Below are 22,913 nucleotides of genomic sequence, written 5' to 3'. Positions count from 1 at the left end.
CTAGACCACGGGGCTAGCCCCTCTGATGCATTTTTAATTAAACTTTTTATTTTGAGATAATTGTATATTCATATGCAGTTTTAAGAAATAACTCAGAGATCCCTGGGTACCCTTCAACCAGTTTCCCCCACATCCTGAAAACGATAGCACAGTGTCACAGCAGGATACTGACATGGGTCCAGTCAAGACACGGAGCATCCCATTACCATGGGCCCTCTTGCTGCCCTTCTATGGCCACACCGCCTTCTGCCCACCCCAACCCCTTCTCAACCCTGGCAACCACTGATTGTCTCCACTTCTGACATTTTGTCCCTTCCCTAATGTTATACAATAGAATTATACAGCACGTAGCCTATGGGGTTGACTTTTCTCAGTCGGCATATCTCCCTGGAGATTCATCCCGGTTGGTGCACGCATCCACACTTTGTTCCTTTTTATTGCTGAGCAGATCCCGTGGTATGGATGGGCCACAGTTATTCTTACCACTCTCCGGCTGAAGGACGTCTGGGCTGTTTCTAGCGTTCAGTTTTCACAGATAAAGCACTGTGAACATTTGTGTACAGTTTTTTGTGTGAACGTAAGTTGTCATTTCTCTGGAATAAATACCCAGGAGTACAACTGCCAGGTCATGTGGTAGTTACGATTTCTGGTTTAAGAAACTACTGAACTCTTTTCTGGAAGTCTGTACCATTTTACATTCGCAGCAATGTATGAGTGATTCAGTTTCTCTGCATCCTCTCCAGCATTTGGTGTTGTCGCTATTTTTTTAATTTTAGCCATTCTGACAGGTGTGTAATGTTATATCCTTGTGGTTTTAATTTACATTTCCCTAAAGGCTAATAATGTTGAATATCTTTTCATGGGCTTATTTTCCATATGTATGTATTCTCTTTGGTGAAATGTCAGTACATGTTGTTTGCCCATTTTCTAATTGGAATCTTTGTTGAGTTTTGAGAATTCTTTATATATTCTAGACACTAGTCCTATGCTGGGTATGTAGTTTGCAAATATCTTCTCCCAGTCTGTAGCTTGTCTTCTTGTCTTCTTAAGAGGATCTTTGCAGAGCAAAAGTTTTTCATTTGCATGAAGTCCAGTTTATTAAATTTCTCTTTTACAGGTCAAATCTAAGAACTCTTTGCCCAAAGATTCCCTCAATGTTTTTTTTCTAAAAGTTTTATAGTTTTGCATTTTAGATTTAGGTCCACGATCCATTTTCATTTTGAGTTAATTTTTGTAAAAGGTGTGAGACTTAAGTCAAGGTTCTTTAAAAATTTTTTTTCCTGTGAATGTTGCTCCAGCATCTTTCATTGAGAATTCCAACCTTCATTCGATGAGCTGATTTTGCACTTTTGTCAAAAATCACTTGGGCATATTTGTAGGTCTATTTCTGCGTTCTCTATGCTGTTCCATTGACCTGTGTTCCCCTCTGCCAATGCCATGCGGTCTTGACTGTAGCTAACTAAGTCGTCTTGAAGCTGTGTAAACTGATTCCTCCTACCTTATTCTTCTTTTTCAAAATTCTTTTAGCTATTCTACATCCTTTGCCTTTCCATATACATTTTAGAATAATCTTGTCCATATCTACAAAAAAGCTTTCTGGGATTTTGGTGGGAATTATCAGTTTGAGGAGAACGGAATCTCTACTTTGTTGTGTCTTCCAGTCCGTGAACTCCGTTTATTTAGATCTTCTTTGATTTCCTTCATCAGTGTTTTGGGGTTTTCAACATATATGTCCTATACATGTTTTCTTAGATTTACACCTAGGTATTTTTTTTTTGAGGGATTGTAAATGGGGCTATATTTTTAATTTTGGCATAAAGTGGTATTTAAGTTTTGGCGTGTTCATTGCTAGTATATAAAAATATGATTGATTTGTGTGTGTTAACTTCAAGCTTGCTGAACTTACTTTGCTTTTTATAAATTTCTTGGAATTTTCTATGTAGACAATCATGTCATCTGCAAATAGGGGCAGTTTTATTTCTTCCTTTCCAACCTATATGCCATTAATTTCCTTTTCTTGCCTCATTGAACTGGCCAGAACTTCTAGTATATAAGAGTAGTAAGAGCAGACATTTTTGCTTTGTTCCTTATCTTAGGAGAAAGAACTCAGTCTTTAACCATTAAGTATGATGTTAGCTGTAGGTTTTTTGGAAATGCTCATTCTCAGGTTGAGGAAGTTTCCTGTATTCCTAGTTTTCTGGGAGTTTTTATCATGAGTGGTGTTAAAGTCAAAATTTTTTCTGCGTCAGTGATTTTCCTCCTTTAGCCTGTTAATGTGATGTATTACATTGATTGATTTTTTAATATTGAACCAGCCTTGCATCCCTGTGGTAACCCCATTTGGTCACAGTGTATAATTCTCTTTATATATTGCTGAATGCCATTTGCTAATATTTTGTTAAGGATTTTTGCATTTATATTCATGAGATCTGTAATTTTCTTCTTTTGTATTGACTTTGTTGGTTTCGGTATCAGAATTAACACTAGCTTCATAAAATGAATTAGGAAGTGTTTCCTCCTCTTCTATTTTCTGGAAGAGATTATATGGAATTGATGTGAATTCTTCTTTAAATGTCTGTAGAATTCTCCAGTGAAACCATCTGGGCCTGGAGACTTCTTTATGGAGATTTTAAATTATAAATTCCTTAAGAGTTGAAGGACAATTCAAATTATTTCATACTGGGTGAGTTTTGGTAATTTGCTGGGTTTTGGTAATCTGTGGGTTTTGAAGGATTGGTCCATTCCATCTAAGTTGTCAAATTTATATGTGTAGAGTTGTTCATAGTATGCCGTTATTATCATTTGGATGTCCATAGAGTCTGTAATGATACACTTTGTTTCAATCCTGATATTGGCAATTTGTGTTTTCTTTCTTTACTTTGTCAATCTTGCTAGAGGTGTGTCAATTTTATTGACCTTTTCAAAGAACCAGCTTTTGTTTTCATTGATTTTCTCTATTGCTTTTTTTTTCCTGTTTTTGATTTTATTGATTTCTGCTCTTTGTATTATTTCCTCTCTCCTTCTAGCTTTGAGTGTATTTTGCTCATCTTTTTCTAGATTTTCAGGGTGGGAGCTTAGATGATTGATTCAAAGCTTTTCCTCTCTTCTAATGTAAAGTGCTATAAACTCCCTCTCAGCACTGCTTTAGCTATGTCTGTCTCACAATTTTTGATTATGTTATATTTTCATTTTTATTCAGTTCATTTTTTAAATTTCCTTTGAGACTTTGGCCCATGGATTATTTCAAAGTGTGTCATTTAGTTTCCAAGTGTTTGGAGATTTTCCTGTTATCTTTCTGTTATTGATTTCTAGCTTGATTCCACTGTAGTCAGAGACACACTCTATGAGTTAAATTCTTTTAGATATGTTGATGTTTCCTTTATGGCCCAGTAGATGGACTATCTTGGTATATGGTCTAAGGGTGCTTGAAAAGAACGTATATTCTGCTGTTTTGAGTAGAGTATTCTTAAAGTGTCAATTAGGTTCTGTTGGTTGATAGTGGTATTGAACTCTATATTCTTGCTGATTTTCTGTCTAGTTGTTCTATCAGTTACTAAGAGGGGATAGTGAAGTCTCCACCCATAATTGTGGATTTTCATATTTTTTGTTTCAGTTCTGTCAGTTTTTGCTTCACATATTTTGCAGCTCTGTTGTTTGATGTGTACACATCTAGGATTACTATGTCTTGTTGGTAGATTTACCCTTTTATCATCAAGTAATGTTCCTCTCTGTCTCTGGTCAGTTTCTTTGCTCTGAAATTTACTTTATCTTATATTAATGTAGTCACTCTTGTTTTATTTTGGTTACTATTCGCATGATGTACATTTTCCATCCTTTTACTTTCAACCTACCTATGACACTATATTTTAAGAGTTTCTCATAGATGGTCATGCTTCTTAATCTCTTCTGCCAGTCTCTGTCTTTTAACTGATGTACTTAGGCCTTTTATGCTTAATGTAAGTATTCATATGTTAGAGCTTGAGTCCACCATTTTATTTTTTGTTTTCTAGGTTCTCTGTTTTTCACATCTCTGTTTTCCTCTCTGTTTTAACTTTCCTGTGGGTCACTTAAACATTTTTTAGAATTCCATTTTGATTCCTCTATAGTGTTTTAGAGTGTATCTCTTTTTGTTGTTGTTGAGGAAGATTGTCACTGAGCTAACATCTGTGCCCATCTTCCTCTATTTTGTATGTGGGCTGCTGCCACAGCATGGCTTGATGAGCGGTGTGTAGGTCCACACCCAGGATCTGACCTGGCAAACTCCGGGCCACCAAAGCGGAGGGCAGAAATTTAACCACTATGCCACCAGGCCAGCCCCTATAGTGTATCTCTTTCAATAGCTTTTTTAAGTGGTTGCTCTGGGCATTACATTATATGTATACAAATTTATTACAGTCTACTGGTGGCATCATTTTACCACTTCAAGAGAAGTATAGAAACTTTACTTCTCTTTATGTCTATTTACCCTCTCCTATTTGAAATATAATTTTCTTGAATATTTCTTCTACACGCATTTAGAACCACATCAGAACCACATCAGGCAGTGTGACAAATTTTGCTTCAATCATCAAACATAATTTAGAAAACTCAAGAGGAAAGGAAAGCCTATTGTATTTGCCCATATTATTGCTTACTTTTTCTTTCTTTCTTCCTGACATTCCAAAGTTTCTTCTTTTATCATTTCCTTTCTGTTTAAAGAATTTCCTTTTGCCATTCTTTTAGGGTAGGTCTGCTGGCAATTCTCTTAGTGTTCTTAGTTTTCTTTCACCCGAGAATGTCTTGATTTCCCCCTCATTTCCAAAGGATATTTTCAGTAAACATAGAATTCTGGGTTGACAGTTCTTTTTTTTCAGCCCTTGGAAAGTGTTGTGCCCCTTCCTCCTGGCCTCCACGGTTTCTGATGAGAAATCCAAATTTCTCATCTCATGAGTAATGTGTTGTTTCTCTCTTGTTACTTTCCATATCTTTGCCTTTAGTTTTCAGGAAGTTTGACTATGATGCCTTGATGTGGGTTTATTCGGGTTTATCCTGTTGTAAGTTTGCTCAACTTCCTGAATCTATGGGTTTATATCTCTTGCTAAATTTGTGAACTTTTCAGCCATTATTTATTTTAGTACTTTTTCAGCATTGCCTCGTCCTCCTTTCCTTTCACAATTCCAGAGACAAATATTAGATCTTTTGTTATAGTCCCACGGGTGTCTGAGGCTCTGTTCATTTTATTTCAGTCTATTTTCTCTCTACTTTGTGGGTTGGGTAATTTCTGCTGTTCTGTATTCAAGCTCGCTCATTCTTTTCTCTGTTCTCTCCATTCTGTTGTCAAATCTATCCATGAGTTTGTGGGGGTTTTTTTAAATTGCAGATATTGGATTTTTCGGTTCTAAAATTTCCATTTGGTTCTACTTTATATCTTCTGTTTCTTTACTGAGACCTTCTACTTTCCGTGTGTTTCAAGTGTGTTCATAACTGCTCATTGAAGCACTTTTTAAATAATGGTTAACATTTCTGTCATCTCAGTGTTGAAATCTGTTGATCGCCTTTTCTTGTTCAAATTGATATTTTCTCAGTTCTTAGTGTGATAAGTGATTTTTAGGTTGAAATACGGACATTTTGAGTATTATGTTGTGAGAACTCTGGGTCGTGTTTAAACATCCTGTTTTAGCTGGCTCCCTCTGTCACCACTCTGGCAGGGGAAGATGGGAGTACCAGCAGTTTACTGTCACATGGGGGTAAAAGGCCAAGATCTCCACATGGTTTCCATTGACTCTCAAGGCGGGTAGAGGTTCCTTTTCACTGCTGCCTGGGAGTGGGAATTAAAGCCCCCCAGCAGGCCTACCCAGTAGCACTCTGGCTGGGAGGATCATAAGTGCCTTGTTAGGTGGCCTCCATTGATAGCCTTGGGGAAGGAGTGGCATTCTTACCGCTGGGGGATGGTGAAAGGCCTGACTCTCCACTTGGTGTCCTCTGACCCCACTCCAGCATGGAGGGAAAGGGGCTCCCCAATACTGCCAAGTGGTAGTGGAAGCCCAGGGTCCCCAGCAGTCTTCACTGACACTGTGAGGGATGGGTTCATTACTGCCCATCAAGGACGGCTTCCTACTCTGCCTTCTCTGATACAATCCTGGCGAGGGCAGAAGTCTAGGCTCCCCACGTGTCATTTTCTGGTGTAGGTGGGGGTGGGACCACAGCTGGTTGGTGGTGTTTCACTGGAATAGAGTGGTTATTATCTGAAAGTTTCTGTCTTGCTAAGCTTCCCCTTCCTGATCCTTTCGGTAGACTGAGAAGGCTTTTCTTGGGGCTTTTTGGTCTGTGCCCATTGCCACTTCTGGATTGCTGACTTCTTTAGCTCTTCGTCTGGGGTATATGAGGCAAAAAGAAAACCCAGAGAAGTTACCATTGTGTCATTTCTTGGGTCTGAGATCCCTAGTGGGTCTACCTGCCGCTTTCCACATTTCAGAGTCGTCTTATGTTTGTTTTACGTATAATGTCCAGGGCTTTTAGTTGTAGTTAGCAGGAAGCATGGGGAAAAGTATGTCTGCTCCATCTTCCCAGAAGTGATCACCGTGGATAATTAATAGTGTTCTTGTTGTTCTGGCCAATGCAATTAGACAAGAGAATTAAAAGATGGAAATCAGGGTTTCTCAACTTCAACAGTGTTGACGTTTTGGATAGGATAACTTTTTCTTGTGAGGGGCTGTCCTGGGCGTTGCAGGATGTTTAGCAACATCCCTGGCCCCTACTCATTAGATGGCAATAGCACCCTCCTCCCCCAACTCCCAGTCATAGCAACCAAAAATGTCTGCAGACATTGCCAGATGTGCCTGGGGGGCAGAATCCCCCCCAGTTGAGAACCATGGGTATAGATATTGAAAAGGAGACAAGTCACCTTTGTTTTTAGGTAATTCAGTTGTTTACTTTGGCCTCCTATTAGAGTCATCTGGGGAGGTATTTATACTGTGTGTGTGTGTGTGTGTGTGCATGCGTGCATCGAAAAATACCAGATAGATAGATATAGATAGACATACACATATATATTCTCCAGACCCATCAGCAAAGATTCTGACTTAATTGGACTGGGTGGGGCCCAGGCATCAATAAATATTGTAGTTCTCCAGATGATTTTTAATATAATTGACGTCTACTTTTCTAAATCTAGGAAAATATCCTGAAAAGTTACTACACGTGATAAGAAAACTCAGTTAAGTGTGAGAGAAAAGATACATCTTGTGCACCAGTCTTGCCTGGGAGTGTCTCTGCCTCCCCAAAAGCCGGGTTTCAGGGTGTCCTCTCCACAGGCAGCCCACCTTCCTTCCTGCAGAGGGGAGCAGTTGGATGGAGCCTGCCAGGCGACCGGGGCCTGGGGGACGCCCCTCCTCCGTGACCTGCCTCCAGAGAGGAGCCCTGGTGCTAGGGTTTCTGACCTGGTTTCCGGCAGACACCTGGGGCAGAGGAGCGGGGAGTCTGGCAAGGAATAAAAAGTTGGAGATGGGTTTTATCCCTTCGTAGATCTTTGGGGGGAATGAGAAAAAATTTCCTGATTACTCTGAAAACTGGACTCTTCTCATTTACAAATTTAGTTGTTCGCAGTGGATTTAAGTTCCTAACATGCCTGCCTTTGGCCTACAAAAGCTTCTGGAAAAGGAATATTGTATGTATTCCTTTTCCCCAACATTTCGTTATCCCTCTTCCCTTCAAAGTGAGTTTTTTCCCCACAGGCTTTAAAATGTGTGAGATTGTGACACACCTTTGGCCCGCGTTTCCCCTTCTAGGAAGGAATTCCTGAGACAGAGGCGGGCGGCCGTGACCATCCAGGCCGGGTGGAGAGGGTACTGCAACAGGCGGAACTTCAAGCTGGTGAGAGAGCGCAGCCTGTGGCCGCGGTGGGAAGTGGCCCTCGATACAGGGTTAAAGTTGTGGGAAGGGGAGCACTCAGGCAGGCAGGAGCAGATCACAACAGACGTGGTGACAGACACAGTGACGAGCCCTCGGCACCCACACACCCTCTGTTTAGTATAATCAGGTCACATGGTTTGTGGCCTTCAAAGAATTCTCCTGCGGCATTTTGGGTGTCCGCAGAGCTGGAATGAGATGTCCTCTCTGAAACTAGATAATAGCCGTCTTTTCCCAATTTGCAGGCAACAAAACAAGTTAATGGATGGATTATTCTCTGTTTCAAGCCCTTCTTCCTAATTTTTTTCTTAACCACAGGCATTGCTAATGAGTGTCTGCTCAAACAGTGAGCTACAGGGACCTTGCCCATCCCTGTTGGGCCTCACTCAACTGCTGGCCTTTGTCACAGACGTCTCTGTGGTTGGGACTCACAGTGGTCACCTCAGCAAACCTGACCCCAGGCCTGTCAGTGTTCCGTGCTCCCAAGGGCATGATGGCAGCTGACACGGATGAAAAGGCTACTTGGGGCCTGTTGCTTTGCATGCATCATTTTATGTGCTACTGAACCAACTCTGTATGTCAAAGATCTGAGGCAAAGGGAGGTTAGGTAGTTTTCCCCAGAGCGCACCGCTAGTGAGCAGTAAAGCCGAAGTTTGGATGCGGGTCTGTGTGACTTCCGAGCCCGTAAGATGAAGTGTGACCCCACATACCTGGCACCTATTGGGTTGGTCTTTGGGAGCCAACCAGACTCCCCCGGGGAGAGCGCAGGGACTGCTGTGGCCCGGGGCGTGTCTGCAGCATGGAAGTGAGTATTCATGAATTTATTATATCCCCTTTATTTTAAAGATCGCTGAGGGACTAGCTTGATGGAGCTGGCCGTAGGCCTCCACACAGGCGCCCTCGCTCCTGACAAGTGTGCTTGTCTTGGCTGCAGTGTGCAAAGCAAGGCCTCTGGAGTCCTTCACGCCTGTGACATCCAAACCAGCTCTCTAGCACTGGCCACCAAGAGACCACTTTATTATTTATGCCACTTAACAAATGCTTATTTAGTACTTATTTGCAAGCCAGACTTTATTCTAAGTGCTTTTCAAGTAATAACTCACTTACGTTTGTGCTCGTAGGCGTGTAAAATTTGAGCACCAGCCCTTTGCCAAAAAGCAGGTATCTGTAAAGCCAATTTGCGAGGCCTCCTGGGGCCTACGACGACGTGCCTCTTGCTCTCTGTTGCCTCGGGAAGGCCTCCTCTGTGCTCTGTGCCCTGCCGGCCCGGCCTCTCCCTAATGCTCATCCCTCTGGCCTCCGCAGATCCTCCTGGGTTTTGAGCGCCTGCAGGCCATTGCCCGGAGCCACCAGTTGGCAAAGCAGTACCAGGCCACACGGCAGAGGACAGTTCAACTGCAGGCCCTCTGTAGGGGCTATCTGGTGCGCCAGCAAGTCCAGGCCAAGAAGAGGGCAGTGGTGGTCATCCAGGCACATGCCAGGGGCATGGCTGCCCGGAGGGACTTCCAACGGCAGAAAGCCAATGTAGGTGGTCACCGCCCTCCTGGAAAGGTGGGGGCTGGCTGGGGCCCAAATCGGGGAAGGCAGGCTGGAGAAGTGAGCAGCAATATGGAGCTCTCCATAGAGACACAGGAGTGTCTCCAGACACTCCTGTCCCCTCTCTGCCCAAAGTTATTACTGCAGCAGGCCCTCACACCATCTGGGACACCTGGGTCACCCCGGGAACTCACAGGATGTGGCATGGGAGAGATGCCATGTCAGCAGGACAGTCTTATACCTGGAAGCTAGAAATCAAGCTCCTTGGTTCCCACCATTTAGCCTTGGGGATGATTTCTCAGCAGGGCGGGTCGACCTGGAAGGCTCAGGAAACCAGGGCCAGATGAGCTATGGGAGGCCACAGTTCTGTGGAGGAGAGCGGAGGCCCCTGGTTACGGGGCTGTGGCGTGATGGGTCAGGGCAGAGAAATACCAAGAGGAGGCTTTAAGTGTCTGCGCAGGAGAGGCTGAAGGGCAGGGCGCAGGGAGTGTGTCCCTGCATTTTGAAATTTCACCCTTGCGTGATCCCATTTCCTCCAGAGGGCCCCCCGGGACGCAGCCTCATTCCTCAGAACTCTCTCATTTGGAAATCGTGGTGACGAGAGGGGCTAGGGTGGGTCTACCCCCGCTCCGTAGATGAGAGTTGGGTCTGCCGAGCAAATCCCTAGGACCAGGCCAGGGCCAGGGCCAGTAAGAGAGCAGACCCGCAGACACGTCAGCAGCAGGCTTCTCCAGCTGCGTGAGCCAGACAGGCTGCAGACCGGACCCGCCTGTGCCTTGCTCCGGGCCAGGGACCTCTCCACGTGGAGCCTCGGTGCTCCGTGAGTGAAGGGACCAGCTGGGCCTGAGCTGGGGTTTGGCAGCTAGGTTCTAGGGGTCCTTGGGGTTTGTGGTGGTACCTCGGGGACAATGTCAAGGAGGGACAAGCAGGCAACCTCCCCTCTCTGGACCTCTGATTCTCCGTTGGGAAAGGAGATCCCAGACTGGGTGATCCCTAGTCATTCTAGCTGTCAAAATCTAGGAGTGTAGAGGAAGATTTGCTGATCTGGACAAGTGATGGCAGGAAGAGGTTTCTTTGGCTTCTGTGAGGCGCCTGCCCCAGCTAGGCCTGTGGTAACCTTCGCCCCACGGGGTGTGTGTGCAGGGGCCTCTGGCCATCCCGGCTGAAGAGCAGAAGAGCCGAAGTGCTCTCCCTACCAGGAAGCGCAAGTCCATCTACGACACCATCACGGACACGGAGATGGTGGAGCAGGTGTTCGGCTTCCTCCCTTCCATGATTGGGGGACAGGAGAGCCAGGCCTCACCGCGCTTCGAGGTGAGACGGGCCCTGTTGTTCAGGGGTCCAGCCCGGCAGGGGACGGGAGGCCCCACCCAGTCCCTGACCTCAGCCAGCCTCTAGGCTCGCTAAGCAGCCACCACTAGGCTGGGGAGCGGGCAGCGCAGGCGGTGAAGCGTGTTCTCAGTCCTGGGTGAACATGCAAAGGGAGGGAGCATGAGTCTCTGTGGTCAGACCCTTTCAAGTGAAGCAGGTGTCTCACCTCCACGGCTTCCTGGAGCCTTGAACGCAAATGCTGCTGGGCTTTCAAGCAGCCAGCGCATCCCACGCGTTTCTGAGCCCCTCTCACAGAGCATGTTGGCAGGACCTAGGCACCTGCTGTAGAGAACTGATGACCCTGCAGGGAGGAAGCCGTGACTGAGCGGGGAGGTGGCAGCCGGAGGAGAGGGCAGGAGAGGAGCAGCTCCCCAGGGCTGTCTTTCTGTTGACCCTCACCGTACCCTGCTGTTGGCCTGGAGACCCAGCGACCTCGGCACCCTGCCCACCCGGCCCTGTGCTCCTGCCCTTCCCGCGAGGGTACACACGCCCCCTGTCTGTGCAGCAGGCGCGGCTGGGACCACCTCCGCAGGAGGAGCGCTTGGCTGAGGGCAGGCAGGGCAGTGGGGGCAGCCCCTCTCCATGCCCAGAGTGCCAAGTAGCTGGGACTTTCATACCAAGGCCCATTCAGCACATGGCAGCCCACCAGGGGCCCATTGAGGGGTGGGGGGGGTCTCCAACACAAGGGGGAGTGGACAGCTCTGCAGCCCGCGGATAATCAGGCAGACCCTTCTTGAGGCTCCCTGGCCCCCAGAGATGCACACCCTGCCAGGGAGCATCCCAAAGGTAGCCGACCTTTACTTCTCCTTCTCACGGGCACCCAGGATCTGGAAGCAAGGAGCCAGCAGCTGCCCGAGGTTGACCTGGACACAGTCCCCATGGTGGAGGAGCCTGAGGAGGACTTGGACGACCTGGCTGAGTACACCTTCCCCAAGTTCGCTGTGACCTACTTCCAGAAATCGGCCAGCCACACACACCTCCGGCGGCCCCTCCGATACCCACTGCTGTACCACGAGGACAGCGCCGACTGCTCGGTACCCAGGGGTCTCTGGTCTCCAGTTGCTCAGGCCTCCCCCTGGTTCAGAGGGAACAAGGAAAGGGAGGGATCACTGAGGGCCCCATGCTGTGAGTTGGGTTCCAGCCCCGCCCTCTGTCTCCATCTCCCCAGGCCGCGCTGGCCGTGTGGTGCATCATCCTGAGGTTCATGGGTGACCTTCCGGAGCCGGTGCTCTTTGCCAGGAACAGCCTGCGTGGTGGCAGCTCAGTGATGCAGCAGATCCATGACACCCTGGGCAGGGGGAACAGCACCCCGTCTCCACAGCACAGTGGGTCTGCACAGGTGCGTGGGTGAGGTGGCGGGGAGGGCAGACCCCCTCTAGGTGTCCCCCAGGCCCAAGGCCTGTGGAAGCTGGGCCTGAAGGGTTCAGTCGCTGAACCCAGCCCATGCCAGGGGCTCCTGGACGTTTTCAGTCTTGAGTTGCTCTCAGGAACTCATGAGTCAGGCAGCACATCCAGCACTTTTTGAATTATACGGTCGTTAATGGAGAGGGTCTCCCAGGCTCTGAATATTGGGTTTGACTTGAACAGGATTCAAATGCACACAACAATAGTAGTAATAACAGGTGTTGTTACTGCCTGACAGGGCACCATGTGCCAGTTGCCTCTCTTCAGTTAATTCCCAGGTGAGCCAGCCCTACAAGGTAGGGATTATTCAGTTTAGTGTCGCTAAAGTAACTGAGAAGTGAAGTGACTTGACCCCGAATCACGGTGACTACATGTGACAGAGCTTGGCTTTGCATTCCTTCTGCTGAATTCAAAGCCCAGGTTCTCAACCCACGTTCCACCCTGCCCTATGATGGAAGGTCAGTTCACATCCACTGTGCTCAGAAGTCCTTTCTAAGGCCCCAGTTTCATGATGTAATCTTAATGGAACTAAAAACAGTCTAAAGGAATTCCACAGCCGTGACCCCGGGGGCCACCAGTGCAGGAGCCCATGACCACCTGTAAGCCTGACACCAGTCCACAGTGGGTGGGTTTTTCCCTCACACCAAGCAATTCTCTGACACCAGCTGGGTGTCCTACAATTCAACTCGATTCTGACACCGTCTACCTGGAGATGGTGTCAGATCCCGCAGGTCAAGGGCTCAGTCCCACAAGAGCAGCCTCCCCTTCAGACCCAGTCACAAGCCAGGTTGTCACCTGTGCTTCTGACCAACGAGCTGTAAAACAAAGATCCCCCTGGCCCCACACAGGAGCTGTGAGCCGAGCGAGGCTTGCCTGCCCTCACTTGCCAGCTGATGTGTCTCACGTTCCATCCTTGTGTGGCAAACTAGTCTTACCCCGGCCGGAAGCTGGCGCCCAGCCCTGGACCCAGGCTGAACCCAACCCAAGGCCAGTCCCACACTGAGCTCTAATTGTGGCAGTAACTTCTCATGACACCATCTGGACAAGGTGTGACTCTGCCTGCCTAAAGAGACCAACAAATGCTAAGGGCTGGGGGCGAGGCCCTCCGCACCCCGCCCCAGTCTCAAAGTCTAGATTCTTCCGATCCCCTGACAGAGCTCCCCCCTTGCAGCCAGAACCCATTCCAATTCACACACCCAATTTTTACTGAGAATGGCCATTCGGCCCTATTTTCGAGGGCTTTACTACAAGAGTGACAAGCTTTGGAGTCAGAATGGTCCTGGCCCTCCCGGGGGCTGGTGGCTGGCTGAGTGGCTTTGGTCCAGTCTCTCACCTTCCCTGCCCTCTGGCTCCTTGCCCAGAAGTGAGGCTGATCGTACACACCTGTAAGCTTTGCAAAGCTCAGCTGAGGTGAGGCACTGGACAGTGTTTTGTAAATCAGGCCAAGAAACGGCTAGGTGAGATGGACACTGGCTCCACCCTGCGTGGCTGTCAGGTCAGCATCATCGGGGTACTATCCCAGCTCACCTTCCCTTCGGAACTGTCTCCATCCAGAGGCCCAGCGTCAAGGACAAAGGGATCAAGGGTATCTCCTCCATGAAGCTAAAGCGGTCGTCCCGGATCACGGGCCAGGTGAGGCCAGGGCCAGGGGACCTCAGGTTGCTCCCAGCTCTGCCGCCTGCCTGCCACAGGGTTCCAGCTTTTGCTTCCCTGCCTGCACCCAGTTTCCTCCTTTGCATGTGGGAAGAAGCACACCTGTCCTGACTGCCGCCTTTGGGTTTCAAGGTGGCCAGCCAGCTGAACATCGGAGAGGAGGCCTTTGAGCCTGACGGCCCCATCTCAGAGCGGCCCATGTCCAACCTGGAGAAGGTGCACTTCATCGTGGGCTGTGCCATCCTGCGGCCCAGCCTCAGGTCAGTCCCCACTCCCATCTCGCCCCCATTCGCAACACCAGACCCCCTCCCTGGCTCTCAGCCTGTGGCCACAGCCTCCTTCTCTGCCCTCCAGCCCGAAAGACACCCCCTCCTCTCCTGTCCCTGTCCTGGGCCTGCAGGCTGGGCCTCAGTACGGCAGATGTTATACCATCAAGAGTTCTCTACTTGCTTTGCATCAAAACCCATGGGTAAAACCCAATTCTAGGAAAACAGATTCCTCGTGGACTGGTTACTCATTTCATAGCAGGCTTTAGTGCAGGGCCCTGTAAATTAGCAAGTTCCTTGTGTATATTATATATATTTTGCTTTATATGCAATTTACTTTTCAGGAATTGTGTTTTCATACAAATTTTAAGAAATATGTGTACTGCTTTCAGGGACAGACTACTATGTTTTAGGAGTTGACATATTTTAGCATACTATCTTTAACCAAATTTGAGAAGTTTTGTCAATTATCTCTTCAAATATTTTTTCTACTTCATTCTCTCTCTCTTTTCCTTTGAACTCTAATTAAACATATGTAAGACTTTTTTTATATTGTCCCTCAGGTCCCTGAGGGTCTCTTCATCTTTTCTTTCTTCTTTCCTCTCTGTTCTTTAGATTGGATAGTTTCTGTGGTTCTGTCTCCAGATTTGCTGATTCTTCTCTCATCCTCCCCAATCTGCTGTTACACCCATCCAATGTTTTTTCTTTAATTTCAGATACTGTATTTTTCAGTTCTGGAGTTTGCACTTGGTTCTTCTTTACAGTTTCTATTTCTCTGCCAAGACTTCCTATTCATTCATTCGCTATAAACATAGTGTCCTTTATGTCCTTGAACATAGATATAATGGTTTTAAAGTCTTTCCTGCAAAGTCCAGTATCTCGGTCATCTTGAGGTCAGTTTCCGTTGCCTGCCTTTCCTCTTAGGAAGGCTCCTGTTTTCCTGTTTGCTCACATATTTCTAGCATTTGACTGTCATTTGCTGGTAAGTCTAGTATTTTGGGGTTGTGTCTTGGACGTTGAGGATGATATGTTTAGAGACTCTGGAATCTGTTATATTCTTCCCAAGAGGGTCAGCTTTTTGTTTTGGCAGACAATTAACTTGGCTGGACTCACTCTGCCTCGCTGTGGTGAGCAGCAGCTGGAGTCTCTGTTCAGTCATGTTAGCCTGTGCTGGGCTGCCTGGAGTCTGCCCCCCATGTGTGTAGATCAGGGGTCAGCCAGAGATTTGGAAAGATTTTATATGAAAAATTTAGGACTCCTCTTCTCTGCTTCTAGCCATTCCAGGATTTCCCTTCTCGCTTTCAACTGCTATGAGTAACCCAAACTCTCTCCTCTGGTTCTTCAAGCCTATAGCACTACAGGGTTTCTACCCAAGTTTTAGCTGCCTGCATGACCCCAACCTGGCGACTCTTCTAACTTATTTGATTCTATGGGTAGTTCTCTCATGGTTAATCCTCCCTGGCCACCACACCCTCCGATATGGCAGACAGGTAAAAGCTGTATCCAAATGAGATGCATTGTGGGTTCTCCAGATACCCTATAGGTACTTTCACACAGTGCAGGTACTTTCACACAGTGCTGGCCCTCAGCTGGGGCTGATGCTCTCTCAGTGATGCCTTGAGACTCCCGGTCCACATTAGCCCCTAATGGAACTGCCACAGTCTCTTCCTGCTGAGGTCTTCTGGAGTGATGGGCTGCCTGCTTGCGTGGGAGCCCATCAAGATGTCTGAAGCACAACTCCTTCCATGGCATCTTCTTGGTCAACAGGGAGCTTAGCCATGCTTGCCTTCCCAAACAGTACAAATGCGGTTCCCAGCTCCTGACTATTCTCGCTCCATCTTGTCCATCACGGGTAGCTTAGACTTCTCCAGGAGGAAGCAGACATTCGTCTTTAATTCATAGAGGCTCCCAACTTGTGTCTCCAGGGGACACAGGTCAAGCACTCTCAAGAACCCTATCATCATGCTCCATTCCAGGGCCCTGGGGTGGGCCCCTGGGCTTCCGGGGCCCAGCATGCCTCAGATGGGGAGTGAGATGGGTCTCATCTCTGGCAGCCCCCGTCCCTATTAGCAGTTCTCCTGAGTCCCCTCACTCCCCCTCACCTGGAGGGAGTGGAAATGGACCAGAGATCTCTCTACTCCTAAGAAGTCCCTTCCAGGAATCACCTTTCAAATTCCTCATCTTCACTTATGCAGGCTGGAGATGGCCTGGTGGCTGGACTGGTCCTGTCATCTTTTAGTTAATCCTACAGGAATGTATCTCTTTAGGATGTTGAGTATCCTTGGCTCTGGGGTCTTAACCAAATTCCAAGATGAAGCAAATGCCCCACTCTACAACCAGCCACACTCCATAAGTATTTGTTAAGTACCTACTCAAGGCCAGGTTCTGGCCTGAGGGCTGGGGATGCAGAGATGAAGGTGACATGTCTCTGTCCTCAAGGAGCTCCCCCCTTAGTTGGGGAGCATGGGAGGACCCAGAAACCCACATAACTGCTTGTGCTAAGATGGGGGCCCAGTGAGGGCCCCAAGAAGGAGTAGTTATAATGCCCCCCTGGGCAAGGTAGGGTGGGAAGGAGGAGGGGTGTTCACCAGATAGAGAGAGAGGATGAACAGGCTCATAGGGTCCTGAAACAGCCACTGGAATTCCAAGTGGTTTGTCACAGCTGGGGCATGGAGTTAATGGGCGTGGAATTCAACCCTAAGAATAGTAGGGAAAAGTTTTAAGAAAGAGAAGACTATGATCATATTTGACTTCCAGAAAGATCTCCCTGGCAATGACATGGAGGGATGGAGCCCAGGGGCGGGAGGCCAGGAGAGGGCTCCTATACAGGTCCAGAGAGCTGAGGAGGGATGGCCCAGGGAGCAGGAGCAGAGAGGAGGCGACAGAGAAATCATCCAGGAGACAGAAGATAGGATGCGGTAGCTGATGGGGGGAGGCTGGGATGGTTCCCAAATGTCCAGTTTGGGCGAATGGTTGACGGTGGTGCCTCCAGAGCCGGCGGGCGGAGGAGGTCTGCTGGAGCTGCCTCCGCCGGCCCCGCCCCGGCGAGCCGATGCGCGTCTCCTCTCAGCGCCCTGCTCAGTGACCTCCTGTTTGTAGCTTGAAATTGGCCTTGGTGGGAATATTTACACCACAGAAGTTGGAAAATGCAATAATCAGGGCTTTTTTTCCTGGGAGAGTTGGTCATTAAACATTTACCAGCACGCCACTGAGTAGTTAAGGGGAAGATGCTGGCCTCTGGATATGTGAGGTTGAAGAGGCTAATGGGTCCGTTTTATAAGGTGATAGAGGCTTGAGTCGGTGGGCAAGGGTCCAGGAGAGCCCCCTCCCCGTGAGAAGACAGAGAGGAGAAGCTCCTGAGCCTGTGGGAATGGGAACTGGTCTGGAGGTGAGAAGTTGAGGGGCTCTCCCAGGAAGTCCCTACTTGTCTCTCCGCGGTGGGGAATGGCTGTGTTCAGGGAGAAGGGGTGGGCCTCGAGACACAGGGAGAAGCTTTGAAGTAACTGTGAGGTTGGGGAAAGGAGCACTTTGGGTTGGGCTGGGCTACTGAGGGCAGGGTGCAGCTGGAGAGCCGTGGGCGCTCCCCACAGCCGCACCCGCAGTGGAGGGCCAGGGTATTGTGGGCAGAGTGGGTGAGGGAGGGAGCGAAGGCCCAGAGGATGAGACGACTGACAGGGAGGATGAAGAGCTACGGCCTTGAGGAGACAGGTGACAAGGGCTACAGGGAATGGGGGCCCAGGGCCCTGGGAAGACACTGGAGGTGGCACGGTCCTGGGAGATGACAGGGTCTAGGATGGGCGGGGGATGCGGCACGAAGGCCAGGAAAAGCAATTGGAGGTGAGGAGGCTGGAGGTCGCTCCATGGACATGACCCCACCCAGGGGTCCTGAAGGAGCTGTGTGCCCGGGTGCCTCTGTCCCCTCTTGTCCCCCAGAGCCAGCCCTCGGCCTGGCCTCCCAGTGGTGTGTGTCTTTCAGGGACGAGATTTACTGCCAGATCTGCAAGCAGCTGTCAGAGAACTTCAAAACGAGCAGCGTGGCCCGGGGCTGGATCCTGCTCAGCCTCTGCCTGGGCTGCTTCCCTCCATCTGAGAGGTTCATGAAGGTGGGGCAGCCTGGGGCAAGGGCCGAGGGGGCGGTCACAGCTGGAGCGTGGGTTGGCCCTGGGCCCTGGAGCAGGTGCAGAAATCCCAGTCCGTGACCCAGTTCTCCGGCTCCTGCAGGCTGGGTGGGCAGCATGCCTGTGCTTCTCCGGGCCTCAGTTTCCCTGTCTGTGAAAGAGGACACTGGACCTGGCTCCTTCTGGCCCCTATCCAGGGTCTCCAAGGCCATGTGACCTGGGCTCAGACACCAGGGCAGCCCTTCTGAGGAGATGGTAGATGAAATGTGCGTTGACAAGATGAAAGTGTCCCGGGAGTGGGCACCGACAGGAGATCGGCTGCGGCATCTCTCTCTAGACCTTAGAACGGAAAATGGAGGCTGGCAGGTGCTTCCAAGTGTTAGAGGCCCCCCGTCGCTGGTTAATACAGGCGTGCCTCGTTCTATTGCACTTCATAAATAGTGCATTTTTACAAGGCCCTCCCCCAGCAAAAAGATTCCAACTCGCTGAAGGCTCAAATAACGGTTAGCATTTCTTAGCAATACATGATTTTTTAATTAAAATATGTGCATTGCTTTTTTAGACATAATGCTATTGCACACTTAACAGACTACAGTATGGTGTAAACGTAACTTTCATATGCACTGGGAAACCAAAAAATTCACGTGACTCACTTTACTGCAATTTTCGCTTTACTATGGTGGTCTGGAACCGAACCCCCAATATCTCTGAGGTATGCCTGTGTATCTTTTGGTTTTAGCTATAAAAATAAGACACAGGACACACAGAAAGTCTGAAACGAAAATAAAAGTCATCCCCACCCCCAGAGGCGACCTGGCCTGTTGTGTCCCAGCGGCCCACGCAAGCACGCAGAGAGCAGCCCCACTTGCCCCCGGGGTCCCTCCCGGGAGAGCAGGAAGCACGGTCACCCCGCCACCTGCCCGGCACGAGGGCCTCTCCTGTCAACAGCAAGCTCTCCCAGGCGGCATCTCCTCACCAAAATCTCTATGTGAGACAGAAAGATTTTCAACACATGTTGTCAAACATATTTTGAACATCGACTCTGCTCCATTTTCCACTCATCTCCCTAAGTGTCTTCTCATGTTACAGACGTTTCCCAGACACCAGCTTTAACGCCATGTATACACGGCTCTCCCTGGGAGCATTTCACTTGTTGACGCACATTTCGGGTCCGTCTTCCAATTGCTCGTCACCATAAACCCCACTGCCATTAAAAAATACACGTTTGCCTTTCAGATAGGTTTGAACTATTGGGTCAAAGAGTATGAGCGTTTTAAAGCTATATACTGTTTCAAACATATTGCCAGACTGCTCCTCAGAAATGTCGTGCCCGTTTGTCCTCCTGCTCATGGTGTGTGAGAACGCCTCTCCCAGCACTGACGATTGTAGTTTTCAGAATCCGCCTGGGCAGTGAGTGGCTTTCGTTCTAAGTGTCTTCCTCCCCATCCCTTCCTCGCCCACCAGTATCTGCTGAACTTTATTGGTCACGGGCCGGCCAGCTACGGGCCCTTCTGTGCTGAGCGCCTGAGACGCACCTATGCCAACGGGGTGCGCACGGAGCCCCCCACCTGGCTGGAGCTGCAGGTAAGGGCCAGCTGGGACGGGAGACGGTCCGTGTGGGGTGGTGCTGGCCCCCATGGCTCCTCCAGCACAGCTCGTGGGGCGCCTTCTTTTGTCCTGCCAGCAGGAAGTGTGTCCTCCAGGCTCCTCCACCCCGTCATGGGGCCCTCTGTGCCAGGGGTCCCTGTGAGCCCCTCCTGGGGCTCAGCCTTCCCAGGTGTGGCCCAGGCGTCAAAGCTGCCCTGCCTACATCTAAATCCACATTCCTTTAGGCCTGCTAGCTGAAGGGGAAATAAATCTGACAAATCACTCAGCATTACGGCGGCGCGCGAATGACTGCTAATCTCTTAAAGTGTTACCTCTCCTAAGGGCATCTGCATTTTATCAGGAAGGCAGAGGTCATTGCAAGGTTGTCATCCTTGTTGGCATTGCTATTGGTGTCACCTGTGAGTTCCCACAGTGTCCTCAGGAAGGGTCATTCAGACACAGGCCAGGTCGAGGGGCTACCCCCTGCAGCCCGCTCTACCCGCGGCTCCTGGGAGGCGCTCACTCCCTGTGTCCCTTGGTACCCTAGACTGGGTCACCTCCTGCTGCACCCCTTCCCGTTGTCGCCCTGCCACCCAAGTCCACAGGGCCTCCCCCGCTTCTACCTTTTCCACCTGGTCAGCCTGTGAGCCCTGGAGTTGCCCATGAACTTGCAGCAGCTGTGTGGGCATGCTCACACCCTGTTGTGCACAGAGAGGAACAGTAGCTGCCATGGACCCAGAATGTTCCAGAATACAGGACTCAGAGATTTCCAAGAGCTCTTCTGACATTCCATGATTCTAAGCCACCCAACCTCACCATAGCTCAGGGTTCTCATTTACAACTGGGACCTGCCGCCAGCAGGTGCACCATGTGGGCCGCCCACCAAGGCCAACTTACAGAAGTATGCAACCTGCTGGACCACACTGTGCCAACGCTGCTCTCACCCTGGCCGAGTCCAGCAGCTCAGCAGCCAGCGTCTGTTGGCCAGAACTTGGTTAACTCCATGCCGAGCCGGGTGGGGCCTGAGAAGGCCCGGCCCTTGGGAACCCACGGGGAGGGACAAGGAGGGCAGTGGGTTGGGGAGAGGAGGGGATGGCGGGCCGGCCTTGGGTCTCAGGGTTCTGGAAGCTCCAGGGCAGGCAGCTGAGCCCTGCTGCCTGAATCTCCATCTGTCCCCAGGCTGTCAAGTCCAAGAAGCGAATCCCGATCCATGTCATCTTGGTGACTGGAGAGAGGCTGACTGTCATGGTCGACTCAGCCTCGACGTCGCGGGAGGTCTGCCTGCACATCGCCCACAAGCAGGGCCTGAACGACCACCTGGGCTTTTCCCTCCAGGTCACTGTGTATGACAAGGTACTGGCCCAGTGTCCCGCCCATCGCCCACCTCCCTCACACACCCAGGCCAGCTTGAGCCCTCCCAGCCACCAAACAGATACACACACGCACGCACACACACACTCTCACAGAAATGCCTTGTAACCAGGCAGTCTGTGCTCCTGCCTGACACTCTCACTCAGCCCAGCGGCTGTACTTTAGCTCCAAACAGTGTCACACGTGCATTGTCAGTCCCCTGCCACGCCGGAGTAGCCCGTGCACAGATGTCTACCAGGTGTTCACGCATCCTGCTCTAAGCCCCCTCGTGCCAGGGAGCTGCAGACCCCCATGCAGCTGATATGGAAGGTCACACCGGCACAGCCCCTCCTGAACCCCACATCATCACCCACCCAGACACCCTCACGCCCACACCCACAGCCTCAGACCCAGACACACTCACACTGACCAACCAGTCAAGGTGCTGTGACTCTAGTCACGTCAGCCAGAGCATCCATCTCTGCCTCCTTTGGGAGGGGTGTTTCTAGGTGACAGACAGGCTGTGCCCCTGTGCAGAGAGACCCTTCAGGCATCCAAATGACAGTGGCTGAGCACACGCCTCCACACGCGTGTGCTGAGGGTGGGTGTCCCCATGGGGCCTGGCACACAGCAGCTGCCCTCAGTTCTGGCCTAAGTTCTGGTCCTTCTGCCTCTGGTTCTGGCCTCAGTTCTGGTCCCTGGGCAGTGGGCGTGACCACGTGATGGACGCCATCGCCCAGTGTGAGCAGCTGGCCTGGGAGAGGGGTGAGAAGGAGCGGCAGGCACCCTGGCGCATCTACTTCCGGAAGGAGTTCTTCACGCCCTGGCATGACTCCCGGGAGGACCCTGTCAGCACCCAGCTCATTTACCGCCAAGTCCTCCTTGGAATCTTGTCTGGCGAATACAGTTTCGAGAAGGTGAGAGGGCACCGCATTTGTCGGGCCCTGAGGTCAGCCCCTCAGACGGCCCGAGGAAGCCCCTGGTTCCAGGGCAGGCGCAGAGGCTGCAGGGGCCAGAGCAAGGCAGGCCTGGCTGCAGCCATCAGGGAACACCCCATGGAGGAGGCCATGGAGAATGTGGGGGGCAGGAGGCAGAGGCAAAGGGACGGGCCCAGGAAGGTGGTCGTGGGGTGCAGGTCCCCGGGCCCCTCTGCTGGGTGTGCAGTTGTCCCTTCCCACCCCGCCTCCACTTCCTTCCACCTTGGACCACAGGTTTGCCAAGGCCCTGGGGTCCGTGGTACCAGCAGCAGGCAGGAAAGACCTCCTCTTGGCCCAGGCCCACCTGGCCTCCCCACGGCAGCTGTTTATGGGGAAGCAGGGCCCTGGTGCTTGAGTTCAAGTCCCACCTGTGCCTTTTCCTGGCGGTGTGACCTTGGAACGTTATGTCGCCTCTCTGAGCCTCAGGCCCTCCTCTGGAAAGTGCAGAGAGTGACGAGAGCTCTGTAGGGTTGTGAGAGTGCAGGGAGGAGGGAGCCCATGCCCACGGTCCCGAGAGCAGCGCTGCACCTGGTCAGCACATGCACCTCCTGAGCCTGCGTCGGGAGGATGCCACTCTCAGGACCAGAGGTGGCTGCAGGAGTCCTGGAGGCCTTCCTGGAACAGGGCAGTGGGCAGGGAGAGGCAGGGGACAGAGGGCCAGGGGGCCCAGAGGGCTGACCCTGCAAGGTTTTGGTCTCCCAGAGAGAAGGGGGCTGCTTGGCACCTGTGGGGCCTGTGGAGCAGGGAACCCTGCCCCGTGCTGG

At 50.5% G+C, this 22,913-nt stretch overlaps 1 protein-coding gene across 3 annotated transcripts in view; it reads left to right on the top strand.

Moving 5' to 3' along the window:
* The window catches only part of MYO7B (myosin VIIB), a 91,871-nt gene that overhangs the window by 54,215 nt on the left and 14,743 nt on the right, over window positions 1-22,913 (top strand). For all 3 annotated transcript variants that reach the window (XM_014732366.3, XM_070242248.1, XM_014732367.3), the window contains 11 exons: window positions 7,767-7,851; window positions 9,193-9,411; window positions 10,567-10,737; window positions 11,619-11,828; window positions 11,963-12,133; window positions 13,753-13,830; window positions 13,984-14,111; window positions 18,094-18,220; window positions 19,700-19,819; window positions 21,002-21,175; window positions 21,862-22,089. In XM_014732366.3, the coding sequence (XP_014587852.2) occupies window positions 7,767-7,851; window positions 9,193-9,411; window positions 10,567-10,737; window positions 11,619-11,828; window positions 11,963-12,133; window positions 13,753-13,830; window positions 13,984-14,111; window positions 18,094-18,220; window positions 19,700-19,819; window positions 21,002-21,175; window positions 21,862-22,089 (1,711 nt within the window). The remainder of the gene's footprint in view (window positions 1-7,766; window positions 7,852-9,192; window positions 9,412-10,566; window positions 10,738-11,618; window positions 11,829-11,962; window positions 12,134-13,752; window positions 13,831-13,983; window positions 14,112-18,093; window positions 18,221-19,699; window positions 19,820-21,001; window positions 21,176-21,861; window positions 22,090-22,913) is intronic.

This window comes from Equus caballus, chromosome 18 (assembly GCF_041296265.1).
Source record: "Equus caballus isolate H_3958 breed thoroughbred chromosome 18, TB-T2T, whole genome shotgun sequence".
Taxonomy (NCBI): domain Eukaryota; kingdom Metazoa; phylum Chordata; class Mammalia; order Perissodactyla; family Equidae; genus Equus; species Equus caballus.
The sequence above is the reverse complement of the archived record's forward strand: the minus strand, read 5'-3'. Positions and strand labels throughout refer to the sequence as shown.